At 37.8% G+C, this 13,306-nt stretch overlaps 1 protein-coding gene across 1 annotated transcript; it reads right to left on the bottom strand.

Moving 5' to 3' along the window:
- Positions 1-1,403: 1,403 nt before the first annotated feature.
- Positions 1,404-13,041, bottom strand: LOC121384385 (solute carrier family 23 member 1-like). The gene is made up of 5 exons (XM_041514767.1): positions 12,865-13,041; positions 12,183-12,436; positions 8,272-8,545; positions 3,529-3,624; positions 1,404-2,375 (listed from the first exon to the last, which is right to left on the bottom strand). Exons 1-5 carry the CDS (start codon positions 12,998-13,000, stop codon positions 2,110-2,112), a joined length of 1,026 nt encoding a protein of 341 aa, XP_041370701.1. The 5' UTR covers positions 13,001-13,041; the 3' UTR covers positions 1,404-2,109.
- Between the last annotated feature and the right edge of the window lie 265 nt (positions 13,042-13,306).

The following is a 13,306-nucleotide window of genomic DNA, read 5'->3' as shown; positions in this document are numbered from 1 at the left end:
TCCCTTGCTGCTAATCGAAAAGAGTAGCCTATGAAGTGGCGACAGCGGGTTGCCTCTCTCAATATATGTGTGGTCCTTAACCATATGTCTGACGCCATATAACCGTAAATAAAATGTGTTGAGTGCATCGGTAAATAAAACATTTTCTTCCTTCTGCCCTGAAGTTTTGGTCATTGTAACAGACATTTTCTAATAACTGAAATTAGGTAGGAAATACTTTTTCTCATTTTGAATATCAATGTCTGTATGTTCAATATGACAAATGTGACAAAACACCCCCACATCTGGCATGAATATCAGATCTGGTAGCAGACGACGTAGGACATGTACTATATATATTTTGACAGCGCCAGATTCACCAAATCCAAACTCTGCTCAAGGTGTTTTGGGCCTAAGAATGTAAATTGTAATATCAGTGTTTATCTATAGTAACAGTTACGTTAGTTTCAGAGCCCAGGGAACATGTTTTTTAAAATGTTTGATTAATGGTATAATTATCTGTATTGGAATACATACAGCTGTGTCATGTCATGTTTTCATTCGATACCTCTGATGAGCAATCCTTAATAAACGTTGTTTTTTTAAATTTTGATTAACAATAGGTTGCCTCAGTTTGAATATCATCTAGTATTTACTGTTTTATCACTGTTATTTCTGATATTTGCACAGCAAATCATGACTCGATGCTGAACAGATGTGTTCTGTCAGATGGACAGACCTGCAATATAATTGTCTCAGGAAATATAATTTAGTTATATTTATATTTTCTTGTATATTTTATATACTGGAATTTTTGTTACTCTGTTCTATAATACTTATACAGTATTCAAATACATTTAACAAATAAATATCTATATTGGAATACACACGACTGCGTCATGTCATCTTTTCTTGCGACACCTCTAATGAACGATCCTTATTAAACAGTGGGCACTCATCTGCTTTAAAGATGGTAGATACTGGGTGTATACTAGGCATTGGAATAAGTCAGTTGAGCCTGATGCGCGATCGATCTAGGATCTAGGATCGATCCCCGTCGGTGGGCCCAATGGGCTATTTCTCCTTCTAGCCAGTACTCCACAACTGGTGTAACAAAGGACGTGGTATGTACTATCCTGTCTGGGATGGTGCATATAAAAGATCTCTTGCTGCTAATTGGAAAGAGTAGCCATGAAGTGGTGACAGCAGGTTTCCTCTCTCAATATCTGTGGTCCTTAACCATATGTCTGACACCATATAACTGTAAATAAAATGTATTGAGTGCGTCGTTAAATAAAACATTTCCTTCCTTCCAGTCAGTTGATAACAGTTGGTCGGGTTGCCAATGAATACCAGAATGATACTCTGTTCTCATAAAAATTCTTATGCAAACAGTACATGTATTTCGTTCTCAGAAACCAAGATTTTTCTTCAAGACATTTTATTTAAAAAAAGCAAAGAAACACTTTACATGTATGTATAAAAACTTAACCTACAGTAAATTGTAAGTACATAATGATCACCAGGTCACTTCTTAAACAGAGATAGACCCTTAGTACCGTATAAATAATTATACATGTGTTTTAGAAATATAATGGTAAATGAGAATTCATTGTTTTAATTATAATGACTTCAAAACTTGAAAATACACGTAAACGGTGAAGGTCAGCAAATTAATCGTCCGATTGGTTGTAAATAAAAGTCAAGGACACAGACCTTGCCATATAAGGTGAGTTTTTATTCTGATTCTCCATCACTCCCGTAAGATTAATCAAGAATAGTAATGTTTAGCTCCCCTTATGTGAATATATTATATTATATATATTATATTATATAGCACAGGATTAAATATCAGTGCACAGTATGATCATATATTAAATGGCTTCCCAAAACGTAAGTTAGGGAAGCAATCAATCAGTCCCTTCAATTTTTTTCACATTACAGTCCAAGTACACCAAGCTTCTCTTAGTCTTATTAAAGAAATTACTGTTCCCACGTGTGGTTATTTCATTTTTTCAAACATATTCAGCTTCTTGTACTACTACAATGTGTCTGAACAGGCTAATAACCTGCTGATATATCAGTTTTGATGTTTACAAACTGTTTTATTTAACCCAACACATTCCTGTATCACACAGATGAGGATTTTTCACCGGATGCTTCTTCTTTGAAAATTGTTTCTTTTGCGGGAAGTGGGGGCATAAACGGCAGTTTACTCAAACAGGGCATGCACGAATATAAAGCTGGTAGGCAGTTCCATTCGTACACGTCTGCTTCCGTTAAATCGTTCGAGTCCTTTGCTTTTATCTTCTCAGATTTGTTACTTGTTTGAGCATCTCTTTTTGATGACATGTGACTTTGCCGCCATGCTACCAGTCCTCTTTCTTCTTCAGTTCCTAGGAAAATAATTTATAATAAATTAAAGGATGTTCCAGAATTTTTCACAAGAGGGAGATGGGTGTGGCAGGCCACATTATATTTTAATTATACGGCATAAGGCTGGTAGGTACAGGATACGTAGCCCGGTACCAGCTCCCACCCAGAGCGAGTTTTAACGACGCAGTAGGTAGGTGCAAGGCCACTACACCCTCTTCTCTGTCACTAACCACTAACCAACTAACCACAAGTTGTTGTCAACTAACCCATTGGCCTAGACAGATAATCCAGATAGCTGAGGTGTGTGCCCAGGACAGCGTGCTTGAAACAACTAACCCACTGTCCTGGACAGACGGCCCAGATAGCTGAGGCCTTAATTGGATATAAGCACGAAAATAAGTTGAAATGAAATAAAATGAAAAATTATATTTACTTTTAAGTAAAATTTTATTTTTGTGAGTGATGAGTTTTGCCAAATATTACAGCCTATCCCTCTATATGGTCAGTTATGGAACAGCCCTAACTGTATTTTACATTACAGTGTAATTGTTCCAAAAGATACCATCTTAGTCTATATTGATTACTTCATATTATCAGTCAGAGTAATAGTTATGTATAATTTCTCCAAATTTTGAGAATATTTTTTAACAATTTAGAATAAACCATCCCCACAAAATGTCTCAAGTTGTATTTTAACCGACTATATAAATCTGTCGCGTCGCGTGCGTGCGTGCAGTTTGGATACGGCAATGGAAATCAATGATTTCTAAAATAATCGCTCGCGGCCTGTTAGGATTGATCTTTAGCCTCAGACATTAATTGATGGGGATGGATTTAGCTCAAATGGTATGTGCCGTCCTATCTATTGTAAAGTGCATGTAAAATAGCCTTTGTTGTTTTATTGATAGGAGTAGCTTATTTGGCAAGAATGAGGTTCCCCTCTTTCAGGAAAGTTTCAAAATGTTCATATCTTAAGACACCAATTAGATATAGTTTAAAATGTGCCATGGTCCTTTGCTTTCATTGTCGTTTTGCCATGCTCACTAATCTTGTTAACAAAAATGTATTATTTTCAATTTTAAAACACATCAGTTGAATGATTGTTTAAAGTTTTGTGTTACAAAATATGTCCAGTAAAGACATATGGTGTAGGTAGCCAACTTTGTAAATTACCTCGAACTGTATTGTCAAGCAGACAAGCCGTGATGCCTCCAAGGAACATTGGTGTTCCGAAAATAACTTTAATAGTCGAGTCCAGTTCAATATTGCCTTTAAAAAAAAAAAATAATAATAACAAACAAACAAACAAGTATCAAACCTTAATCAGACACAATAAACATTTATAACAAACATATACTCTTTTTCAAAGTATATTCTTGAATGAAGCTGAGAGGTAGGAAGAAGTCAAATTAATTTCACAGTAACGAAGTTCATGGGGGGGGGGGGGGGGGGGGGGGGGGGGGGGGGGGGGGGGGGGGGGGGGGGGCAGTAAATATTATATAACACTTGATGGGATGGGTAGGTGTATATCCATACAGGCATGGCGGAAGCAAGCAGACATTGGGGGGGGGGGGGGCCTGACAGATCGAGGGCGTAAAGCAAAGTTTCTAGGGGGTTGGAGTTATGCTCCCCCGTAATATTTTGAAAACTAAATGTCCTGAAATGCAATTTCCCGCATTCTACAAGAAAAAATGCATCCCTGCCTTAAGATTTACTACCAATAAACGTTTTGATTCAGAATTACTGTGGAGCTAGACCCTACCCCCACCCCTGCTCCGCCGTGCCTGCCAAACATTATGTGGTGTTACAAGAAGTGGCATGGCAACAGTTTAGGTAGCTATGACTAGAGGATAAACACTAATGATTAATAAGCGGGGATAAGAATTTTAACTTTATTTATAAAATATAAATAGAGTTGAACTGCGTACCCGTGCTTTGTCTCGTTGTAAAACAATACGTCACAATATATGGCATCATATTATATCCATCGCTTATATCTTCAAGTATGTAATATTTTGGAGGAGGTTCTGGCGTGATAGGGTGTGGGGGTGTCTATGTTTGACCTCGGATATAGTATTGAGTCATTGTTTTAACATCCACAAGGTTCTGTCATAAAAAGATAATTATGTTCACTTGCAAATTATTCTGTTACCGTAACTGCACTGCCATAACGGTAATTGTGTTCAGTCTAGAATTTCCAAGGTGGGTGGGGACACTAATTCTAAAAGGAACATTTTGAATCCCTCATACCCACCCCGAGTCGACGGAAAGTTATTATATCATAGTAATATAATAATATATAAAGCATTCAGGTTTTTACAGTGTAGGAGCGTGACATAACCTACTGCTAAAGCGTTCTCCCGCTTGGAGGTCAAAGGCTCGATCCCCGTGACTGGGTTATTTCCCGTTCCAGATAGTGCTCCACAACGTTTTTTTGTGCTATGGTGAATATACAAGATCCCTTGCTATTAATTAAAAAGAGAAGCCTTTCCTTTCCTTTCTAATATGTGTAGTGCTTAATCATATAAATTGTGTTGAGTGCATCGTTAAATAAAATATTTCTTCCATTTCGTCTTCGAGCATTTCCGCAATGTGTGGCAGCTTAACGTTAAGACGCAAAGTTAAGAATGTCAGTGCTTTAATGAAAATTAATTACAAACAACGGAACCTACCATTTGGAGTGGGAAGAGGATATGACCACCATTTCACAGCCCTGCAATATTATATTAAAGAACTGATAGGCTTTACGACCAATTGAAGGTATCTAACAACGATCCCTGTCGGTGGGTCCAATGGGCTATTTATCGTTTCAGCCAATGCACTACGACGTATATCAAAGGTGGTGGTAAGTGCTGTTATGTATGTGAGCTAGTGCATACAAAAGATCCCTTGCTACTAATGGAAAAATGTAGCGGGTTTCCTCGCTAAGACTATGTCAGAATTAACACGTTTCACATCTAATAGCCGATGATTCATAAATCAATATGCTCTAGTGGTGTCGTTAAACAGGGTGCGTGGGTAATTTCTGACATGCTTCCATCAGAGAACTGTTCAAGCACGCCTGTCGTGGGCACAACCTCTGACTTCGCCAGAAGAACATGTTTACTGCATAAAGTATTGCATAACACTTATAGCAAACATACAATGAAAAATACAAATTAAATGTAGAGTCAGTGACTCAGTAAGTAAGAAGGCTGGTTGAAGAAAATACATGAAAGTATAAAACTGAGGAACAGACAAGAAACCAATTATAACAATAAATGGCGTCTCTGCATAGCAAGATGTACGTATTTTGCTAAATTAATAACCATTTTAGGGGTATCACAAGACATTAGCCTATAAAACGTTTGGATATTTGGCCATCTATTGTAAATCTTAGTTAAATACTGTTGTCTTAAATCCCTATACATTGGGCAAACTAACACAAAGTAATATTAATCTTCTATAACTTTCATATTACATAATGTACAAAATCTCTGATCATAAGGTAATATCGACCCGTTTCGCATAATAGACTATGAGAGGATAATCGTAATCTGGTTAGTGAGCGTTTTAAGTGTGGTGATGAAATATAAGATAAACATTTTTCACACTCAAAACTTTGTTTGAACTTATAATGTTTTAATTTAGAAATAAAATGACGTTGATCGTTCCATTTTTGTAAGTATTGATCCATTATCCGTTGTTTAATATATGGTATGTAAGGCAACACTTGATCTTGACTCCACCAGACATCTGACAGACCAAGACTATCTAACAGACATTTAACACCATACACCCAGTTCAATCCATTATATGAAATATTATTATTTGCGTCTGCTCTTAAAATATTGTAAACATCATATAAAATGGAGTTTCTATTCGAAACTATCTTTAACCAATATTTTATAATTCTTCCATATCTGCTAATAAACATTGGCATACGGCCCAGCTCACTATATACAGATATTGGGTGCTGTCTTTTTAACTGATAAGACATATTTACAATATTTCAGATGCACACGCTCTATATCAGGGGCTTTATGGAATCCCCACACTTCAGAGCTATATGAAAGTATTGAACCGATATAAAAATCAAATAAAACATTCTTCTGAACAATATTAACGTTAATGTTTTCAAAAATGTTAAACGGCTTAAACATAGATCGTAAACCACGTTCAGATATTTTCGTTAGCGTTAGATTACATCTGCCATTAGAATGAAAATCAACACCAAGGTAGCAGAATGAATTAACAATGTCGACTTTTACACCATTATACAAAAAGTTAGGCAACTGTTTTGGATGTCGACCTTTACTGAATACTATTATTTTAGTTTTGTTGGTGGTTTTTCAACACTAAGGTGGCAAGTGTATAGTACAGTATGGTATAGTAAGACAGTTGTACACTTCGACCATTCTTGCAGGGTAAAAAAACCTGACGAAAATATAACATTGAATAAATCACATAAAATACTATTAAAAATATCATCATTAAACTTAAAGACTTCTGCCATAACACCGTCTAAACCTGGACTAGTATCACATTTCAGACTTTTAACTGCATTCCTAACTTCTCCTAATGTAATATCTTTGTCTAGTTCTGATACATAAATATTTTCATCTATCACAAAATCTTCTCTGGGAGCGTTATCAGTAGCATGAGAAAAAACATTTTCAAAATATGTTCTAAAGTCTTCAATGCATAATATTGAGGTTAACCTACTATTTTTATTAACATCCTTAATCATTTTCCAAAAGTGCTTAGGATTGGTCTTCGCAAAATTTGTGAGTTCACTCCCCTTGTTCTTTTTATATATATTTTTAGCAATTCTTTTAATTCTATTATATGTTGTGCGACTTCTCACAAACTTGTCTATTCACCTCGGATCTGTTTCTGTTATAAACATTTCTACTGTTACTGAAATACCGACGAGCATGTTTACAGTCATCATTAAACCAATCGTTTTGTGGGGGAGGTTTTCTCGTATTACTGTAATACTTGCAAGTTCGGCCAACAACGGGATATAACACAGAAAACAATTTGTCACTAAAGGATTTGCATAACATATTAATGTCACTCTGGTTAGGATGCTCAGCTGAGTTCAGAACGATATCAGGTAGAACATTTCTATTCAAACACAAAGCATGTCGCACATTCTCCGCTTCTTCCGGACTCCACCGTAAGAATGATTCAGGATCGTGATCACCACACGCCCTGGGCTGTGAGTGACATCCATCTGACTGTAGCTTACAAGCCACGCGAACAGAACAGGTGTGTGATCTGAGAATTCTTTGTAATCCAGAATCTCAAAATTTGAAAGTATTGAAATATTATTTTGTTCAACAAGACAATAATCAATAAGACTACTACCAGTTGAAGTACAACATGTAAATTTACCTTTATCCTTATCCTTGTACAATCTACAGTTAACAATAATTAATTCTGTTGCTTTACAAAATTCAATAAGTTTCTTGCCAAACGCATTAACTTTTTTATCTTCAGAACATCTAGTTAGAGTTGAGTTATCGTGCAGATTTTCTTCCCCAAATTCACTGCTTTCAATATAATCAATCTCATTGCTTACGCGGCTATTAAAATCCACACACACTATAAAGTTACCTCGTGAGGAATATTTCCTATAAATATTTTCTAATATATCAAAGAAATCAATATCATAAGAGCGATAAAATGTGGAGTGTCTATGGGGAATATATGTACAACAAATAAAAACATCACTGTCTATATGCAGTATCTGTTTGTCAATTTTACATACAATAATGCCACATTCGTTTTTCTCAATGATGTGAAAAAGTTTTGAACATTTTTCTTTAAATATTACAAAAAGACCACCACTATTTTTACATTTATTTATACAGAGAGTTTTGTCCATGACAGATTCGTTAAACAAAACAAACTTTATATTTAACAACCCACCCGAGTTGACAAAGTCTGGGTATTTTTTCACCCACTCTGACATCATGATCCCGACCATCATGGACACTCCGAGGATGAGCAGATTCCTGGAGGACGACAGATCGACGTACTTGAGGGCGGAGATGCCCAGCGAGATGAGCATTCCAAAACTGACCACCAGCGAGCCGGCCAGCGCCGGGTTCGGGATCATGGCGAACACGGCGGCGAACTTCCCGACCATTGAAATGATGATCAGGATGATTCCAGCAAAAAGCATCACAATCCTGCTGGCTGTCTGAAAGAGGGGGAAAAACAAATCTACAACAGTTATAGAAAATTATACCAGTAAACTGATCTTTAATGTTAGCAATTTAACTAAGTCGTTAAAGTGATGTGGCGGGATCTAACTAAGGAATGAAGGAAGGAAATGTTTTATTTAACGACGCACTCAACACTTTTTTATTTTCGGTTATATGGCGTCAGACATATGGTTAAGGACCACACAGATATTGAGAGAGGAAACTCGCTGTCGCCACTTCATGAGCTACTCTTTTTGATTAGCAGCAAGGGATCTTTTATATGCACCATCCCACAGACAGGATAGTACACAGCACAGCCTTTGTTACACCAGTTGTGGAACACTGGCTGGAACAAGAAATAGCCCAATGGGTCCACCGACGGGGATCGATCCCAGACCGACCGCTCATCTGGCGGGCGCTTTACCACTGGGCTACGTCCCGCCCCGGGATCTAATTCAGTCGGTAGCGTGCTCACCGGCCTCGCTGGCGTCATGAATAGCACAGTGGTTAGCTGTCATTAGGTAGCGTTAGATCCATGCACAAATATTTCACAGACATGGCTATTATGAAAAAAGGTCGGAAACGTTACCATATGAGCGCCAATAATCCTTTGACGTGACGTCAACAATGCGTTTATGCTTTAATATGCTTACTGATGCCAAGGCGATACTACGTCCATTCTTCTGAATATTGTTTTAACTTCAGATATGTAAAAACAGAATCGCTGCTTGACATTTAATAATCATATTTATTTTAAATGTGTATATATATGTAACATATCTGTGCATGGATCTAACACTACCTAATGATGACAGCTAACTACTGTGATGTTCTGTTGCAATGTTTTCTACAAGTGTTGTATGGATAGAGGTAAGTATTCGATTGTTTGTTTGTTTATCAGGATCGTTCAAGTTGGAGGTGGGCAATCTGATTAAAATTTGCTCTACTGGCCTACCAGTAGATCTAACAGTGACATTTCATCTATAAATAACAATTTAAATATCGACCAATTACACTTGTTGGTCTATTTCAACATTAAAAAACGGGGAAAAGTGCAGTAATAAACTCTGGATTGTATACTAGTATAAACAGATTTTATGGCTATACCATCACGGTTTTGCTTTTCGTCTTGAAACAAATTTATATACAATTTTATATTGAAATTAGATTCCGGCATACCTCGTAATTCACCCGAATCATTTCGTATACCCTCGGCATAATCCCGAATGTTTTCAAATTCTTTTCAAATTAGATTCCCAGTCTGGAGCTCGACGCGGTAAGACGTGTTTGTTTCGCTTGTGCACATTGCACGTGCTTTCGCGGCTCGACTTGGGAATCCTTCACTTCGTTGTTTTTGTTAGCGAAGTGAAGTTTTCTACTGGGATGTATGTGGCCATTGGAACTGGTTGAACGCTGGAACGCTTCTCGTTTCGACAGTCTGCACCACCAGGTTGGATTCTTTTTTAGCGAGATTCCTTGCCTCCACGTCATTTCTCCGTCTGTCTATGTTGACTCGTATGACGGCCATTCTGCAAAACGCCACGGTTGTTAGCGTTTAGTCTCTACATGTCCGAGCCTGTCCTAGCAGCACTGGAAGATTGACCGCCCCACTCTAAGAAGAAATAGGAAGCGGGGTCGTCCCCTACTACTCTTTTCTAGACTTTACTTTGTTTTATTGTGATACCATCTCGTATCCTCCGAAGTCGAGCCAGTCCGCACCACGATACCAACTCATGACGACTGGACTATACCCTAGTCTGATTCTCTCTCTCATTCAGACGTGGACATATAGATCGGACTTTAAACTTTTAGACCGTCGTTCAAAAGTTTATGTCTAAATTACTCTACTTTTTTTATATATGATTAAATAGTCCGATCCTCTCTTCTTTCTCTTATTTATTTCTGGACTGTCCTTCTAAAATGCTCCAAATTATATAAATATTTTTTTAATAAATTCTATTTACTTTTTTACTAATTGCTATTTTCAAAATTCTGCTCATTTTCAACTCTACACCTCCATCCCGAGTCAGGCCACCGATTTTATCTAATTTCTTTTTGACCACCCGATTTAATCTAGCGATCAAATTTAATGAGTAGAATTTTCTTTATTAATTATATTAATTAGAGATGCACATTAAAATTTTAAAGGCCCACTATTTAATTTTTGGATGTACATTTCAAAATTGTCCGCTTAATGTTTTTCTTTCCCGGGACAAGCCCCTGGCTATCCAGAGACAGGCCCGGGACGGACATGCTCGAAACTCTAGTGGTATATGAGCATGTAAAAATTATTCGCACTCAAATCACTGGCATGATTTTGCAAATAAGGTTTTGATTGGTCGAATGAAAGGTCAACTGGACATGAGCTCCAATGGGGTGCTGTTAGATCCACAGGTAATAGTAATTAACCAGTGGAGCTAATTTCAGTTAGATTGGGAGGTGGGCTGCGTAGACATTGGCGTAGCCTGGGCTTAAGATTGATGGGCCACCCACATTGCATAGGTGTGTGACTGATGAGGGTCATGGCCCCATGTTCACCCTGGCTATGCCAATGCATATTAATAATTGTACACAAGCAATGTTCGCGAGATTAATTTAGTTCCATTCAATTCACTTTATTGCATTTATTTAATCGTAAGAACTGCCCTCGAGGGTGTTGGAGGTGAGCACCCCCTCCAAAATTCGAAGTGCCCCCAAAATCCAATTTAGCAGAACATAATGCATTTATTAGTTTTTAGTGGGGAACATGTTCACAATGGTCAGTTTGAGATTTCTGTAGAATATATATAGGTTATTATACGAGCTTGTGTGTCGTACTGATTTTACGAAACGAGTGTCAGATTTTTATATTGCCCGAGCGAGAGCGAGGGTAATACATGAATCCTGACACGAGTTTCGTAAAATCAGTACGACACACACGCGAGTGTAATAATTTCTTATTATCCATATTATTATTGTTGTTTTCTTTGTGAATAACAAGACCCAACTCAATTTTTTTTAGCCACAACTAGAAGGAGACGACGAAATAACGTCATATTTCAAATGCACAGTCTGAGCTAGGATTGGACAAGCAAGTCATGTTATGACGTCGCTTCCCAAAATTTCGTCATTACACTTGTTATTACACGTCTGCTTCGTATGATTATTATTAACTCGGTTATGTTGAACCATATGGATAATAATACCATATAGATAATGCATCTTACAATGAACATTAGAGTACTTCTGACTACCGTGCGTAGGTTCCCTTTTTAAGCAATGCATCTCTTCCCTGGAAACATTCTGCATATCAGGCCCGTACGCAGGGGGAGGGCGGGAGGGGGTATGCGAGGGGTGCGTACGTACCCCGCATAATCTTCCGTGGATGTGTAAAACAAAATGTGAACTGTATGAAGAAATATTTCAAATTTACTTCCCAGAATGCAGGAAAATGCATCTCCTGCATTCTAGATTTATAAAAAAAAATCATGCCCCCGGACCCCCTAGCAACTCTGGCCCATTTACACAAAATAAATATATAAGGAGACAAGGGATCCCCTTGCCTACAACTTCTTTCTAAGTTAGATGATTCAACGAGAAATCTGTATATATAGAACGGTTAATAAATACTGTGTAAACCAAAATAGTGCCTACTTTAGTCAGATTTATAGCAGCCACACTTCCACTGTACGACGTCGTAGCGTGGCCAGCACCGAGGGCGCCGGATAGGACGCTGCATATTCCCTCCATAAATATGCCTCGTGTCACGGCGTGATTGGGCGGCGACGGGACATCGGTGGACTTGGAGCAGGCGAAGTAGTCGCCCACCGACTCGACCATGGACGCTGTGATGGAGGCAAGAAACCCAATGAAGACAGCTGTGTGGAATTTTGGTATTCCAAACTGACCTGCAAAAAATGTTCACTGAAATAACAATCGTGATAATAATTCACATCATAGAAGTATACTGTAAAACAAAAATTAATTTAAAAAAAGGAAAGATAGACGTTTACTTCCGATGACATCATTCACACTGAATGCGTTGTGATGAGTGCATTTGCAAAACTCTTGCAGCTAGCCGCAAGAAAATAACCCATCATATGCCTTGCCGATATACTGAGCAAAAGTGATAAGTAGACACTATATACTACAGCTAACAGATTCTTTCATTGCTTTGCTAAATGGTCAACCGTGTATTTTTTATTATTCGACTTAAATTAGATATCACTACAATTAAAGAATGACGATCTTATTGGTAGGAGATTAAATTAAATGTTTAATAGGAAACTTGAGATTGTAGCTTAAAAAAAGCTATTGAAAAATAAACATGTCGTACCAGGGTATGGGGCCAGGAACCATGGCGTCATGTCGAAGGTGTTGCTCTTGGCGTCTGTCCTGGCGAGGAACTCGATGTCGTCGCTGTCGTTTGTGAGAACTCCGGTTACAGTGAGGATCCCGCACACTGCCCACATGATCAAAATACTCAGCAGAATCTAACAAGAATTCAGCGCAATTAAATGTATCGCCTACCATGATCCAATTCGATGAATAAAGAAATAAATTATGGTACTATATACGGGGTTAATTTAGTTCTTAAAACAAATAATATTAGCACACGCGCGCGCGCGCAAACACACACACAGAGAGAGAGAGAGAGAGAGAGAGAGAGAGAGAGAGAGAGAGAGAGAGAGAGAGAGAGACGCACACAGACACACACGCACATACACAGACATACATACACACACAAATAGACACACACATACGCACACACACACACA

The sequence above is a fragment of the Gigantopelta aegis genome, chromosome 10 (genome assembly GCF_016097555.1).
Source record: "Gigantopelta aegis isolate Gae_Host chromosome 10, Gae_host_genome, whole genome shotgun sequence".
NCBI lineage: Eukaryota > Metazoa > Mollusca > Gastropoda > Neomphalida > Peltospiridae > Gigantopelta > Gigantopelta aegis.
Note: the sequence above shows the minus strand (reverse complement) of the source record. Positions and strands in the feature narration are given on the sequence as shown.

Coding starts and splice junctions, on each gene's coding strand:
- LOC121384385 (XM_041514767.1), bottom strand. CDS start 13,000: ATGTGGGCAGTGTGCGGGATCCTCACTGTAACCGGAGTTCTCACAAAC. Junction 12,437..12,864: donor GTTCCTGGCCCCATACCCTG/GTACGACATGTT, acceptor CATTTTTTGCAG/GTCAGTTTGGAATACCAAAA. Junction 3,625..8,271: donor CCCAGACTTTGTCAACTCGG/GTGGGTTGTTAA, acceptor TTTTTTTTAAAG/GCAATATTGAACTGGACTCG.